This window comes from Oenanthe melanoleuca, chromosome 4, assembly GCF_029582105.1.
Source record: "Oenanthe melanoleuca isolate GR-GAL-2019-014 chromosome 4, OMel1.0, whole genome shotgun sequence".
In the NCBI taxonomy this organism is placed as follows: Eukaryota; Metazoa; Chordata; class Aves; order Passeriformes; family Muscicapidae; genus Oenanthe; species Oenanthe melanoleuca.
Window position 1 is genome coordinate 33654893 of NC_079337.1, and position 26692 is coordinate 33681584.

Here is a 26692-nt window from a genome sequence, read left to right on the forward strand (position 1 = left end):
GTTAGCAGACCAGAATAAAGCACCATTTTGGCTTCCTTTAGAAATAGTCCAGCTATACATGAGCCATCTACTACACATTTTGGAAGTCATTGAAAACTACTCCACTGAAGTGTAAACAGAGATAGATAACATTATATAGCAAAAATCAAAGTTTTAGCTAAAAAATGTTATACGATTCCAACTGAAATAGTAACAAGTGACTTATAGCCAAACACACATTTTTTTCATGAAGCTGGAAACAGCTGAGAACAGTTCTAAGTTTGCTGAATGGCACTAAGTGCAGATTTGTGTGAGAAGCCCCATTGCCACCAACCCATAACTTGATTTCCATCACTAGACTTGAGATGCTTCTTTAGTAGAGAAGCTCAGATCAGGAGAACACCAACCACAAGGTACTGCTTTATGCAAATTATACCTGTCATTCTCAAAGCACTAGAATTCCTGCAGAATTTTCAGGCGAAAATAATGAAAAAAGAATGTTTCAAGCAGCTGTGTACAGTAACAGCCAAGGATGGATGCAGAAAATGTAAAACTGGCAAAACAAGGTTAAGGTTGTCAGCACATGCATAAAAATATTTCCTTTACAACTGGGGGAAGCAGTCAAATAGCCTATGGTAGTAAAACTATGAAATTTGTTTTAACAACAGTGTCAATCTTTTTTTCAGAGTGGTCTGAAGTATTTAATATAAATTCAAACAGGTGAGTACAGATGTGACAGATTTAAGACTACCTGTTTGGAAGTTCTCAAATAGACTATATTTGACAATGGAATTTATCTCACATTCTGAGTTTCAGTTGTTCAGTGCCCATCAATGACTCTGCATAATCCAGATGAGAGTACTAAATCAAGGATTTATCTAGGCATTCAAACAAATATGCAGGTAGACTGCTGGTCTGAATAAAAATAACTATACAAGACTATAGTTTCTACAAATAGAAGGAAAAGTCTTTAGACACTATTCAAAGTTTCACTTATCATTATTAGTTTCCAAAATCTAAAGAAATTCTAGAGAATGATCATCATTCTCTAGGCAAATGATATGAAGCAGGTACTCATCAACAGTCTGGAGAACAGCTACCCCCCCTGCTAGAACCACAAACCCAAAGCCAAACCTCTTTTCTCTACTTTTCCTCAGAAACAGGTGCCAGCAATCAACCCGAAAAGAAAACAGGAGGACAGAATCATGCAGTGCATGACTCTGCTGTGCCTTTGTAAGAGGCTTTATGGCTTGTGTTATTGGTAAGCTTGAACAATGAATGCTATTCAACAGCACTGTCAGGGAGTTGCTGGATATACTGCTTTCACGCTGGAGAAAGCAAAAAGATAATTAAGTCAAGAACACTATAATAGTATATGGAAACCAGAAATGACGGTAAACTAGAAGCCTGCAGTGTGATTTGTACTCAACTATCCAATTTGAAGAAGACATCTCAATGATTTTTCTATCCACCATGATGTTTTACACCAGTGACACCTGGTGAAAACAGACGAACTCACTGGCCTCAGCCTCCCTAGAAAACTGAGAATACAGATAACAATGCAGCTGGAGCTACAATAGAACAGTTCATATGTTCTCAGTAAAACTCCCTGAGTTAATCAGAAACACTGTGCTCAGGAACATGCACATGCAACTCTCATCCAAATGTGAGAATGCATGCGTATCATGTTGTATGGGAGCCCGTATTGGTGCTTGTCAGTTTGATCTTGAAGGAGAGGAGGACAACATAGGAGTCAAATTACATTTCTTGGTGGTTTTGTTGTTTTTTTTTTCCCATTAAATCAGCACTTCGTAGTATTTAAAGTCTGGTATGCTTAAGTTTGCCTTTATATTTAAGCTTTACTTATATGATGTGAGGCACACATCCAAAGAGGATATCTATTTTGAAATGAAACATTTAATAAGCTACTGAAACCTGGTCAGTGTTTGTGCATTCCTCATTTTTTTACAAGGAATAGCAATAAAACCTCTATCCATTTTGACTTTATTGCTCAGTCAAAGTTTGCTTACAAAAGCCCTACTAAACATGTTTATGCCCAGTATTTTCATAAGATTTTTCTGTCACTTTTTTCATATCACTACCACCACAACAAATCCCTGCTTTTCAATCCACTTTCTATTGTCAGCAAGATTTACACCATAGCACTAAAATTCCTGCACTGGCACTGTCTGATGAAAGTACCCAGACCCTTACATTCAACTAACTTGATGAGACTACTCTCCAGGACAGTTATGAAACTATGACATGCACAAATAGGGAAAAAGAAACTGTCACAGGAATCAGAATAAATTATGCACAAAGTGAATGGTTAAACAGCACACTGCATTAAAAAAAGAATTAGATAGATGTACTCAGAATTTTTTACTCCCCCCCTGAATATCTTATTGACATATAGAAACACATGTGTTGCTAAATAAAAAGGAATGTTTAGAAGCAACTGGAGAAGAGGTCCATTACTATAATATGAAAAACTGGGAACAAAAAAATTCAAGAACAAACTTGGATGTGAAAGAAGCTGTTCATGCATACACTCAGCACAGGAAAAGCAGCAAAAGCAGGTGTGGAAATAAGAAAGTGGCACGTGAAAACTATTACGGGCAGAAAGAGAAGAGATTCAGAAATTTAGGAAACACTGAAAATGAAAATTGCACATAATCTCCAAAAGGTCAGGGTGGAGCTTTTACAGTCTATTTCAAATTATTCACAGATTGATAATGGGTAGCCCCAAGAGTTGACCTCAAAGAGTAGATCTTTCTGAAAAGAGAAGACCATTTCATATAATCAAAGGTCGGGAGAAGAGACTGCACCACATTTCTGCATCTGCTGCCAACCTTAACACCACTTCCACCTGAACCAAGCACATTCCTCCATCCTTGTTCCCTGGCTCTGTTTATTCGTTCCATCTGAAGGAGAAAACAATACAGGAAAAGAAAATTCAAGAAACCACTAAGTAAAAATTGAACTTCACACTTAATGCATTTTAAATATATTTTACCCTTTCTTTTTCCAATCTTCTCATTTCATCTGCCTTCGGTAAACTGATCTGCAATGTATAAGGATTAAACATGTTAAGGAACTGGGAAATCAAACTACTGCATATTCATAGACACCTCACCACAAGGTATTTCATTAAAATTAACACGGGGGAATAAAGAAAAAATCCGAAGACTCTTGTCTACCTGCTCTTTCTGGCGTTTTTCAGGCAATTCTAACCTTTTCTTTTTTGATGGTTCCTGAAAAATAAGCATATAATTTGGTATTTATTACTGAGCTATTACTCTGTCAAGTCTCTGTCAAGACGGGTTATTGATCCAATTGCTGGTGTATGCCCACGAAAATTTAAAAAAAAATAAAAATACTGCTACATAATGTTGGGGAAAAAAGATGAGGAATAAAGGTTTGAAGGTCATATTTTGTTATTCTTGCTGCGGACTTGGCTTTTGCTCAGTTTGAAAACAGATTATTTCATGTTCATCCTAAAAGTTCTAAAGAACTAAAAGTTCTTCAAAATCTGAAGAGAGTGATTTTTAAATCTCTTTTTTTTAAATTTTTCTTCTCTGGTAGTATCACTCTTCATTACAATCTTTTCTTTAGAGTAACTCTTTGAGAGGTCCTAGATATTAAGATTCTCTTATTTGGAGAAAAGATTTGGTAGATTATCCTAGGGCTCTTTTGCTTGGTACTTGGTACAACTCTAACTAAGGTTCTTGTTACCTATGACGCCACTGAATACCTGCTAAAGAAGCAGCTATAGTTAATAAAATGTGCTGTTTACTCTAGTCTTCTCAAAAAAGCCATCATTACTTTTAAAGCTTTTTTCTTTCTGACCATACTAGAACACACAGAGCTTCATAGTATTTTTGTTTTGACAACATGCAATCCTGTCAAATGGGTACTTTAAAATCAAGTATCACAAAATTTAGAAACCTTAGAGATTTGTAATAATATAGTGTTTATGTAATATTACTAAATAAAGGAGATGATTGTTGCATGCTCCTCTGAAAAGCCAGGTAAGAGCTGCAAGCTCAGACTCAGAGAATACAATTTATATTAAGCTGTAGCCATTGTTTCTATTTTATCACTAGATACAATTCACAAAAAGGCTGTCTTAAAATAGCACCATCACTGACTTCTTCCATTTGGAAAGGGGATATTTCCTCAGTCTCTTCCCTGCCACATTAAGTCTCAGGGCAAGTTGGATCAGTGTTGGCTGATAAAGACCCATAGATGGCTTTGCAAGTAAGCCTTAAAACACATAAACCTTGTGATTTCATATGGACACAAAAGAAGTCTACACTCTCTCTTCTTGCTTTTTCAAACTGTGTTTCACAAACCAACAAGGCTTGTGTGATCAATGAGCTTTTCTCTAAACCTCTGATAACTATTGAACTTCAGAAATAATTTGTATCTCAAGGATAAATTTCTCTCCACCTACTACTTTGACAGATGAACGGGGGTTTTAGTATGTTCCCTGAAGTTTCATGGGAGAAGGTAAAAAAACCCCCAAGCTCCACAACAATAACCATGCTACTTATTCAGAAGAAAATCAGAACTAGTTCTCCTGCTGAAGCAGCAGCCTCTTGGTTGCTAGGTGTTTGGCATGTGCATATAGCTCAAAACTAGCTGTAGCAAAAACAACTCCTGACCATGCAGCAATTAATGAAATAAAGAGAGAGAATAAAGTTTTATGTAATAAGGAATACAAAGAAGACAACAGAAAGAAAGATCAGAAGTACTCTATGACAGTATACAGAAAACTTTCTCATTAGATCATGGAATTAAATCTGGAAAACTCCTCTTTTAATTACACAGTTTCTCTGTCTGACAACACTTTGTAAAATGGCTAGAAAAAGATTGCATATTTTGAAAATTTGAAAATATTTTGGAACAAAGAAAAAATATGCAAATGTTCCTATCTAGTGTCAATGATCTTGGTATATGTGACAGGCTACCAATATTTCTAAGAGTGGTTAACACCAACAAAGCAAACAAAAACACACAAATGTAATTCAGCCTTGGAATTAAAACCCAAGCCTAAGATATGAGTTTACAAAAATTATTTTAAAACCAACTAAACAAACAATCAATAATGAAGCAAGCCAAGCATATAAACTACTAGTTCTACTTTCTCTGCAAGTGCATGAGGCATGTCCACATACCAAGATATTTTGAAAAGAAAGGCATAGTATTTAAATAAAGGATGAACAAAACAGCTCAATTTAACTAACTTAGCTTTTTACCTGTCTAATTTTGGTCAATGGCTTCTTCTCATTAGGCTTTTTAGCTGCACCACAAGACTTCCTGATAGTTAAAGGCACTCCATATTTTGCAGCAGGTTTGGTAATTTTCTGAGCTGGTGCAACTGAAGTCAGTGTTTGTTCTTGAACTGGTCTTTTAGCTGAAAAGAAAAAAAAAGAAAACTCACAATAAAAAAACCCTGGTTTTGAGCTATCCAGACTGGCCAGTGTATATCATATTTCACTTTCCTGAAGTCTTAGAACAGCAAAATTGGAGAAAAACAGGTGTACTGTGTGTCAGGGGCCCAAGTCGTGTCTAAGGCCCTGCCATATCTGGTCTGCTCTTGCGCACATCAATAAGACAATGAAGAATACTGTATAACTGGTGGAAACTTGACCCTTGAAAGGGAAACAGTGTATTGATCCATCGGTGGGAACTTAACCTGTGAAAGAGGAACAATGCATAATGGAGCTGTTGTTAGCATGGAGGTGGGATCATGAGCCTCTGTGGCTCATTTAATGCACTGGCCAGAACTGAGATGACATTGTAACTGGAAAAGTTCCACTACTGAGGAGAAACCATGGGTAGAGGGGAAGCAAGGACAGGATACACACTGCGTGGATCCAGGGGACACTCTGAAGGTGCACTGGCTGCCTGACCCTCCTGCATGAGCTCTCCATGCTCTCCACATCCTGCTCCTGCCCTATGGCCTTGCAGGAACCAGGGGTCCGTATGTATTATTTCCTACTGCTAGTAATAAAAGTAAATTTGCTTTGCAGTCACAGTTGGGTTTCAGGTTTTTTGTGCATGAGCATCCTCCTGAACCTGTAAAAACTGTTAACATTTTAATCACTTAAGCTGATGTATTAGCTTGTCTAAGTTTGATGTTTGATAAGAAATAGAAGAAAACCATTCTTGTGCTTTTAAATCTTAAGCCTTCAAGTTGGATAACTGACACTTAATTCAGCTGCCTTGCTTTACTGCACAGTGGTCATGTACAGAGGGAAGAGGTTTCCTAATAGAATGGAGAGATGGGCCTGTATCCACTAACAACACTGGACTGAAACCTGCAATGCTAATGGCAGAAGATCAGTTCTAGAAGAGTTTCAACGGCTTCTAGGGATATTGTTTTCCCCATAGAGTTCCTGAATATACACCAATAGTGTGGGTTTGATTCCGGGTTAGCAGGGCTCTCTTACTGCAGAGTAGATGGACAGCAAGAGATACCAAAGCTCTTGCCAGAGCATCAAATAATTACAGGGAAATAAAATAACTGGGAAGGGAATCTAATAAAAAAAAAAAAAAGGCAAACTAACGCAGTAAAATGAAGTAAGACCATCTTGACAGAATTGATCTTTGTTACCACTAGCAGAAATTTAACTGAATTACACTGAAGTCAGGGCTTTAACTTGGAATCTCTAATGAAACATGCTACATTTTTTTAAGAAATCATACTTCTCATTAGCCATTTGTCATTATGAAGGGATAAAAATAAGTCATACAATCATAGCATATGAATTAGTTACATTATTTGCAATCTACACTGTCTCCTTAAATTTTGAAAGTGCAGCATACTGTAAGAAAAAAAGTACACTTAATATATTACAGGCCTATAGCTTGTATTTGCATTATTTGTACCCAACATATATCCAGCTCCCCAGAGGATGGGAAGAAATTGCTTCTTTTCTCTTTTTTTCCTGAAAATACTATAGTCAGGTATGAGAACACACCAAAAAATACCCCTAGTAAAAGAACAAAGCTATATACATGATCTTGACAGAGCTGAAAGCAAAAGCAGTGTAGACACTAACTTACCTGGTGAAGTATGTGGTCCAAACTTGTGGAAAATTTTGTGATTGAATTCTTCTGCAATAAGCTAAAAAAGTTGAAGAGTTAGTCAGTAGTACCTGTGACCAAAACCAGGAAGAACTCATTTTCAGACAAGTGTGCCATTAGCAGTAAGCATCTAATTAAGAGCATTTACTGTAAATTACATTTAAATGAATCCTCAGCTTGATGCATTGAATCTCATATTACTAACACCAATATGAAGCTGCAGTATTTTCAAACATTTTTGGCATAATTTCTCAAGTAATTTTAAAAAGCAATTTAGTCTGACTTCTGGGTGGCACATGTTATCTCATTTATTAACTAGCTAAGAATCTAGAAGAAAGTTCATGTGAGCATCAACACAATTCTAATGTATAATTCATTTTTGATTTCTGAGTAGCTGCCAAAGTTCACCTCAAATTCTCATACAGCTTGTGTGAAAAAATTAGTTCTTTAAAAATGTTTGCAGTTTTAAAGTGTTGCTATCCTTTTTAAGACGAGGAAATGACCACATATGTGGTCATGTGGATATCTGGAAAAACATATATGGTGCACTGTCAGGCATATCAAATTCGCATAACAAAATATGGAAAGCATTCTTACTGGAGTGAAAAATTTGAGACTAGACAAAGAATATTCAAATATTAATAGGCCATAATCTTAAATACTGTAAGTAGCTCTGAACCAAACACCTCAAAACCTATATAGTTGAAATGAAATATATTCAAGGAAGAGCAGCAAGGATAAATGAAAATTCATCCAGTTCAGGAATAGTATTTACAGAATCTTGAACTACCCAGATTCCTTTGATTTGTACCAGTCAGTTACAAGGGATGCTGAGGAGTTAAACCTGTTAAAAAAACCCAAAACAGGAACCAAAGTGCAGAACTTAGGACTCTGCACACAATGGCAGAGCAAATTTTTAATCTGTAGAGTCTGGCATCAAAGATTCTGTAACCCTGAAGTCCCACAGTTTCCTCTAGTTTCCTACCAATGGTATTTCAATGATCTTAAAGCTTTTGAGTGGTAAGCTGTAGCAACTGAAGTATGTTTCCATGATAGCACCTCTACTGACAGAACAGAAACCTAACCCTTCAGTATCTTTTAAAGAGCCCTCTCTCCTTTTTAAAAATTGATGCTAATTTAGATCTGCTCTTTAATGCAACTTATTAACTATGAAGCTTAAGAAAGAATTTACATAAAACTGGAAGACTGATTTCCTGACATTTAAGAATGGGATTTCAGCAACAGTTGCAACATCCCAAAGATGTCAAGTGTGAAATAATTCTTAAGCTTAGACTAAGGAAAATAGAGGACAGCAGCATTAGCCATGGATGATACTGAAAGAAAATAAGCATCTCAGCTGTGTCAATGACTGATATATTCAGTAAAAGGTGCTTTCTGTATCGGTTTTCTTTTGTTGTTGTTGTTTTAAAAACTAGATGGCACCTCTAAGTTAAACACAGCAGTGGTACAGTTGGAAAAATTGTGCGTAGGTATTTATACTCAATCTAGGACAAATTAGTGTCAACATCTGGTGATAGAGACAGCCTATTACTAATTATACTTTGACTAACTCCAAATAAAAATTTCGTATCTATTCTAGCTACTGGAAATAAAATCAGATCAATGTACTACTGTTGTAAATGTTAGAACAAACTTATTTGTAAAGATATTTGAATTTCACCTTTCTTTGGGACTTCAATCTGAAGTAAGCTGAAAATCTTCTTCAACACAATAGAAATTCCAATTATGTATGGCCTTTTCCTGACATTTCTTTAGTTGTGAGTTAGAATCCATTAGAATTATTTATACTGCATTTCCTCCAAGTCCTTTCTCTTCTATATTTATTTACCTCATATCAGTATTATTATTTACTTGGTAATCTTGACCTCTTTAGGTCATTAAGGACATTATTAGCTATCAAATGACATGAATAGACTTTCAACATAATAGGAAGCACCTTCCTTGAGGGTATATACAAGTGATACCTTTAAACCTCAAGAAATTTAAAGATTATTTATTTTCCAGAACAGGTTCTCAGGCCATTCCAAATTTGGAATATGGATTGAAGAAATTCTGTACAGCAACAATGCTGAAATAATTGACAGCAGCATTTTATGAAAAGATACATATTTAAACAAATAATCTGTTATCACAATGTAGAAAAACACACAAAGAAATGCACTTCATAACATGTCACTTTAGATTTACTTATGGAAACTACCAAACACTTAATAATTTGAGACCTTCCTTTACAGTTCATGGCAAAACTAATTTTTCCTCAACTGACCCTGTCTATAAGCACTCTAGGGAATACCATTATTCCAGTTTTCCATGTAATATATCAAGATTAGAATAAAGAAAAAGGCAAGTCCTATGATGTTTTTAGCAAAGTTACAATTAAAATTAACTTCATACCTCTGGTGTGAGAAATTTTTCAACCCGTTTGGCTATAAAGTTTTTCTCCAATATGGAGTTTACTGATGGTCTATTCCTAGGATTCCTTTTAAACAGCTGTGACAGCAGATTACGTAGGTCATAGGAGTAATGCATAGAAACAGGAGGAAAAGGTCCAGAGATTATCTTCAGGACCAAGTTCTTCATGTTACCAGCTTCAAACTGTATCACAAGGAAGAAAACAGTTATTCTTATCACCTGTCCACATGCAGGGCTGCACATACAGATGATGAGGAAACCAAACTAACAGTGCCCCTTCTTTGTCTCAACATACACATTTTCAAGGTCAACACCAGCAGTTAAAAATAATCTGTTGCCAAGTATTCAAATTAAAATTCCAATTAAAAATACTTCACAATACAGGTATTTCATACTATGGAGATGTAAATGTTTCTAACAAGCAATTAACTCCCTCCAGATCTAGACTGACAATGATATATAACTAAGGAAAAAATAATTATCTGCTTGATCTCCTCTTCCAAAGGCTTTAAACCACAGCATGCCTTCTGCCTTTTTTAGCAACCCCACATTTCAAATTATTTACACTCATTCAGGTTGAAATCCAAGGGAATATTCAGACTTCAGTGTAAGCTCAGGTAACAGGGCACCATTTCAATTCCTTTGTACAATAAAAAGAAAACAATATGTATCACCCAGCCTACAGAAAACAAATTGTTGACATCAACTCTCAGAAATTAAACACAGTCAGCAGTGCTACCACATATATGACCAGGCAAGAAGCAATTACAAAAGCTTGAAATGAAATTAAATTCTTATCCTTTGAAAATATTTCTTTTAATTTTCATATTGTTATAATCTTTTTCTTTTAATAAAATGAGCTACTAAAAAGCTCCAAACAAAACAAAATCCACGAAAGAATCCAAAACAGGACAGGAAAAACCCCAAACATTTTCTTCCCTTCCTAACTGAAAAATGGATAATGAAAACACTCTCCAAACTACACACACACACACAGATAGAAGGAGGAAAAATTGGAAAAAGGCAATTCTTCCACCTTGGAAGTTTTTTCTAAGCACTATTTCTGTTCTAAACAGAAATACATTAATCCATTTACAAAAAATGCAGAATCCAAATTCAGACTTTCAATGAAGCTTTCAATGAATTCAACCTTTTTCTGATATAATTTGAATAAAACCCAACCCAACCCAATCAAGCAAAAATCCCAAACAACAACAACAACAAAACAACAAAAACAAGAAAACACCCAAACCAACCAAACAAAAAAACCCACAAAGGTCCCTCACAATTCCTAGCACCGTTTGTTACAACACGTAATATTTTTTTCCGCTAATACAATCCATTAAAAACAAAAGTGACAAGATAGCTGAGAGATCGGCGTGATACAAAACACCAATGAAAAATGTTAGATGGCACAGGAAATGCAGATGAAAATGCTGAAGGTAATTTTCAAACAGCTACCATGAAATACATCTGCGTAATATCAGAGATAAATTCTGTTTGAAATCACTATTCTTTTATAGATACACAAAGTTTCTACTTACCGCATGTTTAAGTGTACACATTTCATAGAGAACACAACCAAGGGCCCAGATATCACTAAATTAGAAAGAACATATTACTTCAAAACTTAGTTCAAGACTAACATTGTCAAGTAACCTATATCTGTGAAGTCTATCCCTGAAGAGGAAAAGGGTGGATTTTGAATGTGTACAAGCTCCCTTCTATGGACTTGGAGCCTGCAAAACCCAAAGAAAACAAAAACCCCAAAACCAATTCAGCAACCTAAAGTAAGGACACCCTGAAAATCAGATGATACTATTTTGGCTTCCAATTTAGAACCATCTCAGCCACAGAAATTACACAAAATATGGAGAAAGGCTTTTTTTATTTAAATATATAAGTTTGCCTGAGTTCTTTGAATTAAACAAAAAAAATCCAAGAAAACCTCATCACTTAATTCAGCAAATACAACTCTCAAAGTCAATTTATTCTGTTTAGCAGTGACTAAACTTACGGTCTATTATTACAGGATTTGGTTAGAACACTGTTGGATAATAAACCCATGGCAGAAGAAATTAAGGGGAAGGATTTGTAACAACTTTTCTCTCTTAAAAAATTCATTGAAATGAGACACTCCAGCAACGAATATAACAGCTTGGTGAAGTGGAAGGGTAACTTATTAACAGGCTGATAATTACACTGGGGACACTGTTACCACGTACAGGCTGCTGCCAAGTCAGCAAAGGTGTAAGTGAGGTATCTGTACAACTTCCTTATCTGGAGCAAGCTGAGCCATGCATCTATGCACATCATGTGCTCAGATAACAAAATTGCTGTGTTTCATACTTAATAGAGCTTCACATTGGTAGTGCATAAATGAAGGCTGTACAACCACTGTGCAGGTGGGCAAAAGCAGAGCCACAACTAAGAGCATAACTAAACTAAACTTGGAGCATTAAGCTAAGTCATCTCTCCGTACATTGCTTTCTACTGAAGGCTTACTAAGGTACCACCTCACCAATGAAACTCAGTACCTACTTGGCTAAGAGACAAACTTACCAGATGTTCACCTTCATTTGATTAGAACAACTTTAGATTTCTAAAATAAGTAATTTTCTTCTTTTTACTAAAAATATTTAATAAAATCTTTATTAGTACCTTTTATTGTTGTAAGGCTTGTTCTGACATATTTCAGGTGACAAATAATATGGTGTTCCTATGCAAGTGCGTGCCAACTCTGCAGTACTAAGACAAAAATAAGGATGGATGTTAATTGGTTAATTCACATGAAGTGCACAGATTGTGTTTTCCTTGATCAAAGCAATTTATATTAAGTCAGAGGAAAAACAGTATCAAAAAGGATTTACCTGTTCAGAACTCTGGCGATTCCAAAATCTCCCAGCTGTATTGTTCCATCTTTGGTTAAAAATATATTCTTGGTACAGAAATGTTAAGAAGTCTGTTAATTCAAATATTCATACAATTGCACACTTTCTGTTCTCTATATGTTTTGAGAAGAAGTTTTCTACCATTCCATCCCCCAAGTCACTGTAATTGACTACAATGGAACACCAGTACAACTCATACAAGTCCTACTTAATTAATATAAGAAAACACTACTTCACATTGTTAAACACAACCTTTTTTTATCCCCACACATAAACACAAGTAACACTTGTAGTTTCATCAAATAGCCTCATCTGTTAGTACAAATATATAAATCTCCTGCAGACTGAAGAAGTTTTTCCAGTATTAGAAATGTTTCCATAAACAAACTAGGAAGATATGAATGCAATCACTTTGAAAGGCAATTCAATTGAAAAATAGGCTCCTACATACCTGTGACTTTATGTCCCGATGCAAGATTTTTCTATCATGTATGTGTTTTAGTGCTAAACAGATTTGTACAAACCAATCCAGAATCTATTAATAAAAGAAAATGCAACATCAACTTTGTCAATCTGAAAACTTCCCCACTTACAAGATATTATCAAATCAGACTTATAGTATCTACAGTATAACTATGGATTTTACTTTCCTGCCCCCCTTACCCCCTTCATTAATACCATAGAGTAATTAAAAACTCAATATGGATTTGATTGGTTAAAATGCCTAAGATGTGGAACTTGCACATTAAAGGACTGTACTTTTCTGAAGCCAATACAAGTTTTCTTGCACTCAGTTAATCGACGAGAGTCCTAGAAAGCCCTATTGATGCTCACAGAAACATTTATTTTACATGTAGCAATTTTGTGTATCTTACCTTAAAAGGATAAATATCACAAAGTAAATTTTGATGAGAAAAGCAACAAACATCTAACTAGAAGATTACGAACAAGCCAACAATGCCCTTTTTTGCAAAAATCACAATTTAAAAAGTTACTAATGACAAGAACTTTGCAATGTCAATAATAGTTTTACATTCACTACTTAGAAGTACGTACATGACAAAATTATAGTATAATGCAAGGCATAATTTTCACTTTTCCACTTGAAATCCTTCTTTTGAAAGTGAGGTCAAATGAGAAAAATTTAAAGTTTTACAAATTATATCCCAAATATTTCATATAATACTAAGGTTTTCCAATCCCAGGTAAATTGACATCCTACTGAATGGAAACACAAAAGCATAGAAACAATTTATAAACAAAGAAATGTGTCAACCCTAACAAAAAATCCACCCTGAATCCTACATAACTTATTTTCACTTAATTTAATCAAATCTGTATTTAAAATACTCTCATTTATTACAAACTAAGTCACTCATCTTTTACTTAAAATCACTTCATAACCAGTTTTGTGGAAAAAGAAAATGTATTGGAAGTGTATCACCAGATTAAATTTTTATTACTGGCAAAATTAACTTTTGAATCATGCCAACTCCATACTTCCATATTTCATATTATTATACTTACAAAGTATTTTATTTTGTACTTATGACACATGAAAATTGGTATTACAATACAAAAATCCTATGCCGTTACATCTTTAAAGACATAATTTCAGAGGTTTAATGATATTCATGCTGTCTTTCAGTATTTTTCATATCTCAGATTTGGTTTCCTTCACAAGAGATTCAACTTTTAAAAGCATCTTACACATACAGACAAAATCTCAAGTAACAAACCCAGAGCTCCAACTACATTTTCTTTCTGGGACTTTTTTTTGTGCAGCTGTTTTTTCTGTGTTTGTATTTTGGTTTTGCTTTTTAACGATACTACATTGACCAACAGCAACAAGAATGACTATTTGAGAATCTCCTTTTAGGTTAAGCAACCAAAACTATAACCAAAATATTTTAAAATTAATGAAAAATATCCTGCAACAAAACATTATAGCAGCAGTTTGCTGTTACCTGATCTTCCGAGAATAGGATTCCTTTTTGGGCATTTATCTTTTTAAATAGGTCTCCTCCTTCACAGTAATCCATCACTATGTACAGACAGCCATTTTCTGTAAAGTAAAAGACAAAGTATTTCAAAAAGACAAAAACAAGACCCTTCTTTAGCTAACTTTCTAAATATCTTCACCACAGTCACAGAAAAAGCAACAAAAAATTTACTTTTTCACATGCAGCTTCAGATATAATTTATTAGCCCATTTTTTCAAACTTCAAGCAAAAATACATTTATTATTTTGAGTTTCACAACTAATTTTCCCATCTTGGTAACATTGGACTATTTTGATACAGAGAGAAAAGAATCACCTCTACTGAATCAATGCCCCAACATGGCATTCAAAACCACTATGAAACCAAAGGTGTCATTTTATGAATGCAATATAAAACCAAACTTCAAATTTCTTTCAAGCATCCTATAAATCCCCCTCCCCTAAAAACAGGGATCTTAAGTTGCCTCTATTTGCCTTGTTCTTTCTTGGAATTTTACCTAGACTTGCCAGAGCATGACAGCCATCAGCTTTGTTATTAGACATGCAATTTATTTTAGTCAGAAGAACAGCAAGAAAACTTCCAGCAGACAATGAGAGATGGCAACAATTATTTTCTCATTTTTGAATGAAATCTCAGGAGACTTCAAAAATTCCCATGCAAGTTTCCAGTAGGAGGTATAAACAAACATAAAACTTCATTCAAAGTTATGCTTTTCCCAGTTACTGATGAAAACACACATTAGGCAGAAGCCAATTGCAAGTTTGCCAAAAGCAGAAGAACTACACTACTCACATACTAGGCATGATTTTGAGAAGAGATGAAAAACTGCAGAAAATCAGTCACATGCTGCTCAAAAGGAAAAGAACTCCTATTTTACGAAAAAGTTAGTCACTTACAGCACTTACAAAACTTTGAATTAAAAAAAACTAAATCACCTAAGTCACTTAAATTTCACTCCCACAGAATGCTTCTGAAATCTGCTTTTCAAGAGATCAAACCCTTTAAACTGTTTCTCTGTTTGGTTATTTTATTATTATCTTTAATCAGTATTATTTTAAAAGATGATTTTAGCAATCTGGATTTCTTGCACATCTATTGCTGAAATAATTCTCTTCTATAAACTTTGTATTCAATATATTCAAAGCCAATGTGTTCTGGCAACAAAGATGCAGCACAAAGTCTTGTGAATTATGGATTACAGGATCTAATTTGTAAGGAAAAAAAGAACAGGCCTCTACCTCAATGAAGAAAACAGTGTGCATTTATAAACCAGAAGTGTGGCTGTGTAATATGATTATGTCACAAAAATATAATTTAAGGAAAAGAAAAAGTGAAAGCCCCAGGCAAAAGACATAAGAAAGTCAGTAGAAAGGAAGGAAAGAAAAAGAGACCAGAATCTCTAAACAGTACTTCAAATAATATTTAGGGGCTTTTAATAATATTTTAGCTTCTACAATACGTTTTTGCAATCTTTTTTCTGTTCTGGGCATTTCCCAAGACATTCAATGTGAAGACACTGTAGAATCATATTTCTCCTTCCTTCACTGCCTGATGAAGTAAACATCTAAAGCCTCATCTATTTTTCCAACTCTGAAAGCAACTATATGGTTGCAGTTACTGAAGACTGCACTCTAAGACAACAGACTTGGACATAAAACTGCTCTTGCTAGGTTATCAATACCCAAATTTAGACTATAATTTAACCTACACAGATTTAACCTACACAAGCATTCCAGTTGCTAGGGTATACTCAAGGAGACTTATGCTCTGGAGAAACAAGAGAATATCTTTCATTTAAGCATCAACCGAAACCAATGCATGCAAGACACAATCATGAATATTTGTTTATTTGTTGCCCTTTATCCTGAATTACAATTATTTTTAAATGTGGATGGGAATTCTGAAAAAAATATGGAAAATAACTGAATAAATAAAAAAGGTATGAAAAATACTGATTAAAGAGAGAAAACTCACTGACTTTTAGACTAAGTGCAATAAGTAGTGCACAGAGTCACTCCTGTTACTTCAGGTTCTACTGTATTAGTTCATCTTACCTTCAAATGACTCCCTATACAAGACAATATTTGGGTGTTTCATATTAGCCAAAACAGCAACTTCTCTCCTTGATTCTTCTCTCTCTTTATTTGACATCTTCAAAAGGAAAACAATTATTTGTGAGAACAGAAAAACAAGAAGAGTGGATCAGGAATTTATTAATAATAATCACTCACCTTAGAGATGTTAATTTCTTTAATAACATACTGTTGGCCATCTTCTTTAGCTTTGACAAGTATTGCTTTCCCAAAGGATCCTTCTCCAATCTTCCTTACTTTGATGTATTTATCCATAGTTCTTCTCTTAAGGCATCCTTATTTGAGTACTGGGAAAAAAACAAAACAAACAACACAAAAACCCCATGAGCACATTTAATTAGGTATACTTATTGATCTAGGCTGATCAGGGCATGGTACCTTTTTTTTTTTCTCAAAATGTTGATGCATGAATCTCTTCACTTGCTTTTCTGCAAGTCACCTACTATTTTTTCTGCAAATCACCTACTCCTAGTCTCAATTCTCTTTTGTTTCAGTTTGCTCATTTTGGGCAACAAGGGCTGCATAATTAAAGCCTGTTTCAACTTTAATTTTGACTAGAAAGGATCTGTTTTGTCTTTAAATAAATCAATGCAATCAGTGCCAAGGCTTCTGATTCATCTGGCAGACAAACATCATAGAGCTGTAGCACCTGGTTAAAAATCTTTCATTCAACTTCAATTGCAAGAAACACAATGGAAGCCAGGGGAATTCCCATGTATTGTTTCTTAAGAAGCACTAAATCCAGCTTTTTTTATCACTATAATGAAGACAAAAATGGACTGAATTCAACATATCCCCATCATGTTTCAAATAATTATTCAATACAGGAAGGTGTGGCATTAAGTCTGACTGAAATATCGTTTTCACGTTACATATAAAACAAATCCTTAAAAAATGGCACAAATCACTATTTTCATGTACTATCTGACCACTTAGACTACCTTTTCAGATTAAAAGAAGCAATCAGGTGAATTTTGATGGTGTTTAAGGTTCTATATTAAAAAATACTTTGGTAAAAACAGGACACTAGGGAGCTACAAGCAGAACCTATGGCAATATACAGTTGTGTCAGAACAGCACAGGGAAAGGGCAAAACAAAGACTATAGTGACAAATATCAGAGCAAATTCACAGCACACTAAAAAATATTTTTTAAAGCAAAAAGGGCCTCCATACCCTGAGAAAGCTTCCATAAGCTGAAAAAGAAAAAAGTGTCCTAAGATTTTCTTCACTTAAGCCTGACTTTCAAGAACTAATAGCATTTCTGTCTTGCTGTATCCAGCTTCCTTCCAACAGGAGATCCTAGCAACTTAGACCCGAACTTCACACACATCACACGTCTCACAATCAGGATCTTTCCTCCATTTGAGAATTTTTATATTTTTTTTTTTCAGAATTACCATGTACTAGACCCAGATGCTACTTAACAGGAGTTATACCATGAAAGCAGACTAAAATGAATAAGCTTGATTAGCATAGCAAGACAAAACAAGAGAGATCTAAAGTTATCTGTTCTTCAAAACAAGAGATGCAAAGCCTACTAAGACTAAGCATAACTACCGGGAAAGGAAAAAGTTAAAATTACAGGCCTGCAGTGTCTTGGTAATGTTGATTTTTTTTCTTCCAGTACATAAAGATATTTTAATGTAAAGTTGCATTTCTAAACATAAGAAAGACTTGGTATTAAATTCAATATTCTCTTTCAGGCAACAGTAAAAGCACAGCAGGCGGGACAGAATTTGAACTTCGAGTGACTCTACTGAAGTTCTGTTCCTACCCAACTTTATGAAATAATCAGCGCTGTTCTAGAGTTAAACCAGCTGCATTAAGCGTAGCTTAGGGCTGCTTCTGCATGCTGCTCTGTGCAAATACAAATGGGGAGCAAACAGTCTTTGGGCAAGAAGTTCAGTCAAAGCGGATATAGAACCTTCTATGAGTTATATAGCTTATTTTTACACGTGGCAAGAGAAAAATAGGCATCCAGAGAAGGGATAGCAGCGCTGACAGGGCGTTGTCTTTTCCAGCCCAGGGCAGTAAGTCAGTTCATCCAGTCACGAAGGAAAGCGGCACAAGTCACACCCGCGGCAGCCCGGCCGCCCGGCCAGGCCAGGGCCGCGCGTACAGGGAGGGGCAGGGCGGGGCAGGGCAGGGCAGGGCCCGAGCTGGGCCGCGCTCCGCAAGCGGCCCGCGCCAGGCCGCCGCCCCCGCACAGCTAGAGCGAGCCCAGCACCGGGGCGAGAGGCGCGGCCGGGAACCCCCCGCCCCAGGGCGGCTGGAAGAGACCTCCCGCTACCTGCTTGACCCCGAGGAGGGCGGCCCCGCCCGCCCCGTCCCCATCCCGCCTCAGCTTCCCCCGCGCCCGCCCCGTCCCCACCCCGCCATACCTGCCCGCCGCGGCCGCCCAACCTGGCCTCGCGCCTGCCAAGGCCCCGCCCCCTCCGCCGCTATTGGCGGCCCCGCCCCGCAACCCGGCCCCCATTGGGCGAACCCGCAGCGGGGCGGGGCCGCGGCCCTGCCCCCGCCCGGTCCGCGTTAGCGGCACTTCACCCTGGTAACGCGCGGTCCGCGTCACGTGACGGGCGGGGCGCGCGCGGGTGTCAGCGTTTTGGGGGAACCCCCGTGAAAAGAGCTGCGAGTGCTCGTGTCACCGGAACCCCGTGAAAAGAGCTGCGAGTGCTCGTGTCACCGGAACCCCGTGAAAAGAGCTGCGAGTGCTCGTGTCACCGGAACCCCCTGAAAAGAGCTGCGAGTGCTCGTGTCACCGGCGAGCCGCAGCACCGCACGGTCCGGCACCGGCGGGACGTGTGTGCCCCAGCACAGCCCCGCGGCGGCGCTGAGCAGCCCTTACCGGGGAGGGTCGGGCTGCGCCTGTGGCTTCTCCGCTCCTGACTCCAAAGCGCGCCTTAATGGCACTACGGGCCCAAGGCCTCGTGGTTCACAACGCGCTTCCTCAGTCCGAGTGCCACAGCGCACGGCGCCCTCCGGGCTTGTTAGATTTGCACATTAACGAAGCAGCGGGAGTTTTCCTTAGGGGAAAAAAAAAAAAAAAAAATATCCATCCCTTGACTCGACACATTTTGGTGGAACTTTCATTCGCTGTGTGTTAATGAAACAGTGAACAGCGCACCGGCCTCAGCACCTCGGCTGGCGGCACCCAGGAGTTCCGTGCTCAGCCCGACTCCTGCGTTTTCCCTGCAGGTAAAACCCCTAAGCTCTCGGGGCCTCCGCAGCTCCTGGAATGTCGAGGCGGCGCAGTCAGCCCGAGGCCGAACGGTGCCGCGATGTACCCAGCATCTCTCTGCCTCCTTTACCTGGGAAACCGCCTCCGCCCCGTTCCGAAGCGCGGACCGTCCTGCCTCCCCCCGGGCCCTCAACCCGCCCTCGCAGCGACGAGCCCGGCACGGGCCCCTCCCGGCCTGCGGGAAGCCGCGCCCTCCGCGGGAGGCGGGAGCGGGGCCGGCCCCGCGCCGGGCGGACGCGGGAAGCGGAATCAGCAGTGACGGCGGCGCTGACCCCGCGGCCCGACGGGCGCGATTCTGCGCGGTGCGAATCCCCGCCCTCCCCGGGCCGAGGGGGCGGTGCCGGGCGGCGGAGCGGCCGCGGGTCCGGGGGCTGCGCCCGTGTCCCGCCGGCGCTCGGAGGGAGGATGAGCCAGCGCCTCCCCGGGGATCAGCGGGCGGCACCGCCCGCGCAGGTACGGGCAGGGCGGGGATAGGGCGGGCTCGGGCTCCCCGCGGCCCAGAGACACGGCGGGGCCGAGGCGGCGGGAGGAGCGCGGCGGGCAGCGCCTGCCCCGCCAGCCAGGCGGCTCGGGGGCGCGAAGGGACGGACGGGGTGGCTCCTCGCAGATCCCTCAGCTCGTCCGTGCGCCGGCACCCACAGGCCGGGATGAGGGGGGAATGCCCCGCGTGTTTACACGGCGTGTTTGCACCCTGTCACCCCATCCCGGTGTTTTTCAGGCCGCGCTTGTGCCCACAAGGAAAGCGGGGGCTCGGCTGGGGACGTGCAGGGTATCTTCCCCACGTATCCACTCTCAAGTATTATTCTGCTTGAGTTGTTCGCTTTATGTTGGCTCACGGGTTTGGCTAGTAGGGCCGCTCTTAGACAAGGGAGATAGGTGATGGGCTCTTGTTGGTGTCTCGTAATTAAACGGGCATGCAGGTCAGCGAGGTTAAAACTGAATATTGACTGCATCCTTTCATATTATCTTCCCTACTTGTCCAAAATTCTTCCTTTCCCTAGGAAACCGTGGAAATGGCTGTAAAAAAAGTGTTTATCAATTCTCACTTAAAATGAATGGCTATGTATGTGACGGTGGAAAATCGTGTGCTGATAGTGAACTGTGTTCAGTGTAATGTAGTTAATTTGCTGTGTCACACTCTAAAGTACTAAACTAGGTAAAATAGGGCCTTACAACCAGATTTAAATTGTTTCTGGGGCTATCCTATGTTAGAATAGATGCTTAAATATTTTTGGCAACATACTGGTAAATGGTGGTCATTTGGGTGTGAGGGCTTGCACCTCAAATTTGAGGTTGTGGGACCTCTGAAGTTTCTAGTGCAGAATTTGTGGAAGAAATTGTCAGGTGAATTGATGCTTCTTGCTTTTAGATGCTTTTCTTTTTGGTGGACCTGTGAAAGGTGTTTGTTTTCAGTATCCCTTAGCAACAGAGATACTTCTTTGCAGATACAGCAATTTGAACGAAGGATGTGTTGGTATGACAGATTTGGAAGCAGCTAGTCATCAAAACTGTTTATGTAAGGAAATGTCAATATGCTGTAATGTAAAATTAAAAAAATATTTGTGCATTATAAGAAACATACCTTTTTGAAGCAAGATACAAGAGAGCTCACCAGCTGTCACTATTGGTTTTGATGAAATAAGTCTTTCAGTGACCAACTACTGTAAATTTGATGTCTTGTCTCTTTGGCTAGCAAGCAGATGTAAACTTGCTGCAAAGCTGTCAGAGTAGGAAGGATTTCTGTTCTGGGTAAACTACAGGTAGCTTGAAACTCACAGCTTAAAATACAATGACTCTGCATGTCTCTGCAACATATGTGAAAACAGAATTTACGTGGTGTTCAGGAAAATGGAGCTTGTTTCTTGTTTGCTTCTGTTTAGTATTAATATGTGGTATGCCAGTCCTAGAAGTCCTTTGCCTGATAGGGGTGGGTGCCGTAAGCAATGTGTATTGTAATGTTTCTAGAAACACATTTTACTTGTTGTATTCCAAGTTTTTCTTTGCCCAGATTTTTACAGTGTCCTCTTTGAGTGGTTTACTATACCACTGCTCTCTCTGTGGTTGATATTTGCAAGTTAAATTAGTCCTAATTAAAATTCCCCCCTTTCCTCCCCTCTTCTCCCCTTGTAATAAGAACAAGCCTATCCAAATTCTTGACTGGGAAAGACACTTGAAGCTGTTGGCCTTTGCTCTTTGTGACCTCATTGCTCTGAACTATTTTATTTTATGGATTTGTGAGCATTTTTCTCATGACCAAGTTTATGCATCCTGTTAGTAGAAAGTTGATGTTTGAGGAACCTGCAAGTTGAGACCCACTGTGCTGGTTACTCTATGAGCAGATGGGTCTGGCTGTGTAATATATGTTCTCCTGTTCACTGAATATACAATTTGACTTCTCCCCCCCAGCTTTGCTTTGGGATCTGTGTGTGTGTGTGTTACCTTGAGCAGCAGAGTTGCATTCCTTGAGTGCAAGCACTGAAGCTGGGACAACTGTTCCAAGTTCACAACCATTGCCAGAAAGCACTCTAGGAACCTTGAGATAGTGTTTTTTTTTGTTTTTTTTTTTTTTTGGTTTTTTTTTTTTTTTTTTTTCCCTGCTCTTATTTAGCTTACTTCATATGCATGTGAATAGGTGTAATTGCATAGATCAAGGTTTCAGGGTGTCTTATAATAATTTGGCAGTAGGGATATTTTTAATTTGGCAGTAGGGATATTTTTAATTTGGCAGTAGGGATATTTTTAATTTGCTCATAAATTTAAAAAGTGGAATAGCTCTACTGCTGAAGAGATTTGTGCCAGGAGTGATAGTGCCAATTGGAGTTAATTTCCTAATTCTCAGTCTATTTTGCACGTTCCTAAATTTCTTGCTTTGGCACCTTGACAGCAGCAGTAACCCAATAAACTCCAAAGGTTGTCAGCAGTGGCAGTGATCATGTGCATGGAACTGCTTTTGTACTCTCCCTGCTTATTTTCCCAAAACTGAGATTTCAGCTCAATGCCTGTGAGCGAGTTCCCAATTCTGTCCTCCTTGTTTCACTTGTTCCCTAAAGTGCAGATTCTGTATTTTCTGACTGTTCAGGTGTCAGGTCAGTTTTTTACCTGTGCTTGTAGATGAGGAGGCTCTGAAATACAGTACTTTGTGCTTGTTTATGTGCCATGCTTTGCAAACTGAAGATGCTCAGAATCATAGAAAAATGACAATTAAAAATTTTTAGGGTTGTTTAGCTTGAAATTTGTTTTTCAATTTTGGAAGTCTTTATAAAATCATCTGAGAGAATAAAGTCTATGCAAAACAATGCTCATTTAAATTGATTATGATAAGAGGGTTGTAAACAGATACAAATTTTTTTTCTGCTGGAAAATATGCTCTGCTTAAAAAACATAGAAACTGAAAAATGCAAATTGTTGAGACAGTAATTATGCTTAATGAACTGATATTTTTTTTATTACTGGAGAAGGGAGTTGATGCAGTAATTCAAAGGCTTCATGCATAATAGAAAGAATTCTAGACAAAGCTATTAAAATGGTTATGAATCTGTTCACATCTGAAGTACCCTTATTAGTCTGTATTATGTAGTAAGTAGTCTTGAGTGTATATTCCTGGAAATGAATGTAAAGAACAGAATTTTTAACTTCATAGTGGGTACCAGCAGTTATTTTTAATAACTTGCAAAGAGTCTAGTCAGTTATTTTCCTCTTGAACTTTCTAGGCATTCAGCTGTTTTGTTTGTTAAGCACTTTCCTTGGGCTTTCTAGTTACAGGAGTAGACTGTGCCTACTTTGTGAGGCTAAGGAGGTATAATAAATGAAAAAGTGAATTAAGTTTGGTCCTAAAGCACAGGCCCTTTGATAAAGATAACCTTTGCTGTTATTTTTTCTCCTTACTTTTGATACATTTTGATAAATTTCTCTAAAAAGCTCAGAGGAGATGAAGTGCTGAAATGTGTATTTTGCATGTTCATATTGCAATAATGAAGAAATGTTTCCTATTGAAATAATAAAAATGGTATTTTGCTTCAGTACTTTGTTTAAATTCCAGATAGAGCTACTGGGGTGATTTAATATTTTGACATCCTGCCAGTTTAAATTCAAGTACTTGTTTTCCTGAAAGATAAGTTTGTGTTTGAGTTCCTTCCACTTTTATCTTCAAATTAGTGTTCCCTGCCAGATTTCTTGGATTTTGATGTGTTATCTGCAGTTTTTGATCTACTGCAGCTTTTTTCCTCTGAGTTTTCTGCTCATAATTTCTCTCACGTGTATGTTGGGAAAAAAATGCACTTCTCCATATGCTTCCAAACATTCATTTTCCGATTTTGAAAAGTGAATCTACAAATTTCCAGAGTATATCTAGGAAAGAAAACTGAAGATTCCTTTAATTGTTATTTGACTTTTTGCTTCTTGTCTTGCAGAAAACTTTAAATTATTTTCAGTCTTACTGACTTAGCATTTTTACTCTGTTTTGTTTTAACTTAGGCAGTAAAACTTCTAAGATGCCTGAGGAGAACTAAGAATCTGTGCACTGTTTCACAGTTAGAAAAATCTCAGAGTTTATTGCTAACAAATTTTAAAGAGTATTTTTTTTCCTTTGGATAGGTAGAGGATGGATTATTTTTAATAAATTTGATGTATGAACTCAGTGAACTGAGCTCATCTCTGTGATTATATAACATATTTAAGATAACTCACCTTCTTTGCAATCTGTTAGGTAGAAGCCTTTTAATGAGCTGTAGGTGATTTTTTTAATTTAAATTTTATTAATTTAATTTTTTTTTTTTTTTGTAACACTAAAAATCTCACCCAATTTCTTTTTTTCCTCATAAAATACCCACCATTAGTCTTGTTTTCAACTTGATACCACCACTGAACAGTAAATTTCCCTCTGGACTCTCCTGCCAGAAACTTGTTTACCATTTGTAGACCCTGACGAAATGCACATAATTTTGGGAAATGCCCTTGTCAATGTTTGAACAAGGTTTTACAGCTGGAGAGAAGTAGAGAAGAATATTCAAGTGAACTTGCTGTGCATTCTGAACTGCTAATACGCTTGATTTAGTAAATACTTCACTTTTGGTATTGTTTGTGCATCTAGGGCTTTACTGCCTTTTGATTTTTTTTTTTAAATCTCCTTTAGGTGGAGTATCTATTTTTATTTAAAAAGAGGAACAGGCTATTAACAGTCTTGTTTTTTAGCATCAGAGATTCATAGGTCTCTCTGAACAGATTCATGTATTTATTTCATCCTTTGATAATTACCAGAATGGCCACCAGTAATGGTTGGGAATGTTGTTTTTATAAAAAAATGACGTGGCTTCTGTGTAGTTGAGCAAAGGATGTCAGCCATAAGCCAGATCCAGGTGTTGATCACAGATCAGTCCTTCCTCACCTCCCTTCATTAACACTGTTGCTTGAGAGGATCCAGAGCAAGAAACGGAGCAAGTGTTGTCAGTGCTCCTGGCCTTGAAGTTTAAATAGCTGTACATACTGCATCTGTTAGTTTATCACTACTGTGATACTGTGATGTACCCCTCCTAAGGGAAAGGAAGCACTCAAAGTTCATAAATGCTCATTGTCAAAAGGAGCAACAGAAGTCAGAGGGTCTGCAAACAATCAGAAAATTTTGTTAGTGCCTTACACATTTGATGCGAAAGTTGCTATTTTAGTCTATATAAGCACATGGCAGTGGATTTTGAATAAAGGGATAGGGTGAAAGGGAAGAGAGAGAGAGAGAAAAAGAGATCACTAGTCCTGGTTCCAGCATCAGTCCAGCTGATGTAATGTCCAGGATCCTGCCTAGGCTTGCTGGGGGTACATTTTAATTTGTAAGCTTCCTCACCAGGAAGGCAGGTTTCTTTTTTTCTGTGCAAACTACCCATTGTGTGCAGTCCATTCTTTCAGACCTTTTGGGAAATGGGCTGGAGGGCTTCAAGGGTCTTGGAGGGTCTTGATCCCTCTGTACAGTGCGCACCCACACCTTGGCCTAATTCCTGTGCTGGTCCTGTACAGTTTTGTGCTTCTCTCTTGGAACTAGATCAAGGATGTTTGTTCTGGAGGAGTGCTGCCCTACCTCTGCATGGCCCCTTCTCCAGCCACATCTTGTTCAACAAGATACAGACAGCAGTCACTTGTTATTACCAGCCATCCCTGGTTGGCTCCACAGCCACCCAGTTACCACTGTTTGAGACATAGACATCGCCCCCTTATCTTCTGGAATTCTACGGCTGCACGTGCCAAGAGTCATGCCCAGCCTTTTTGTTTGTTTCTGGTGACCAAAGGCTTGTCACTTGTAACAGAGTACAGTGGATATGTTCCTCTTTAGCTGGTATTTTCTTCACTCCTTTGAAACTGGAAATTTGTGAGTAGGGAGAGTAAGGACCAGGAACCACCAGGGGTCCCCACAAGATTTCACAAGTAGTGGTCCTGTGCCTGTGCTGTATTTTGGAGGGCCCTATAGAATTTTTTCCTTGATCTCAGGGGCTTTAGTGTGTCTCTAAAGAAATTTTAATTCAGACCTTAAAGATCTGTGGTTGCTGCTGTTATTGAGAAGATGTTTAGCGTTAAAATTAGGATAGTGGTGCTTTTTCACATTCCAGTTTGACAATTCTGAATTATACTGAGCTTGGACAAAATTGTCTGAAAGATTCTCAACTCAGGTGTGACCCTGAACTTAGGAATCTGTGCATATAATTAGGGACTGCTCAGTGCATTTTTCTGAAAAGTTGAAGAAAAGTAGTAACGAGATTTCTGGTCATTCTGGTCATGTGTGAAAGACCCTCAGATGACTTCAACACAAGTTCACATGAAAAAGGAGCAAAAGCCTTTAAGGACTGTAAAGACACACTGTTGCAGTGTCTTTTCTTAAACAGAAAATGAGGGTGTGACCTAAGATTCAACAAACAGAAGTTACATTGTCTGTAATGGAAACTGCAGTCGCAGTTCCCGCCCTTCGAAAGAGGAGTAT

At 38.3% G+C, this 26692-nt stretch overlaps 2 protein-coding genes across 8 annotated transcripts in view; one reads left to right on the forward strand and one right to left on the reverse strand.

Moving 5' to 3' along the window:
• The window catches only part of NEK1 (NIMA related kinase 1), a 43362-nt gene extending 23414 nt beyond the window's left edge, over positions 1-19948 (reverse strand). For 2 of the 6 annotated variants that reach the window (XM_056489474.1, XM_056489473.1), the window contains exons 1-14: positions 18878-18916; positions 16633-16781; positions 16456-16552; positions 14366-14463; positions 12850-12933; positions 12378-12445; positions 12169-12255; positions 11052-11106; positions 9490-9690; positions 7054-7114; positions 5241-5398; positions 3180-3233; positions 2996-3043; positions 2832-2903 (exon numbers count right to left, since the gene is read on the reverse strand). In XM_056489474.1, coding sequence (XP_056345449.1) covers positions 2832-2903; positions 2996-3043; positions 3180-3233; positions 5241-5398; positions 7054-7114; positions 9490-9690; positions 11052-11106; positions 12169-12255; positions 12378-12445; positions 12850-12933; positions 14366-14463; positions 16456-16552; positions 16633-16749 — 1200 coding nt within the window. In that variant the 5' untranslated portion in view covers positions 16750-16781; positions 18878-18916. Of the gene's footprint in view, positions 1-2831; positions 2904-2995; positions 3044-3179; positions 3234-5240; positions 5399-7053; positions 7115-9489; positions 9691-11051; positions 11107-12168; positions 12256-12377; positions 12446-12849; positions 12934-14365; positions 14464-16455; positions 16553-16632; positions 16782-18877; positions 18945-19804 lie in introns of those variants that run through there. The other 4 variants (XM_056489472.1, XM_056489471.1, XM_056489476.1 and 1 more) reach the window with 4 other exon arrangements.
• A 111-nt stretch (positions 19949-20059) lies between these two features.
• CLCN3 (chloride voltage-gated channel 3) overlaps positions 20060-26692 on the forward strand; it is a 62071-nt gene continuing 55438 nt past the window's right edge. The window contains exon 1 of one of the 2 annotated variants that reach the window (XM_056489483.1): positions 20060-20187. The gene's annotated coding sequence lies outside the window, so the exon portion shown is untranslated. The remainder of the gene's footprint in view (positions 20188-26692) is intronic. The other variant, XM_056489481.1, reaches the window with a different exon arrangement.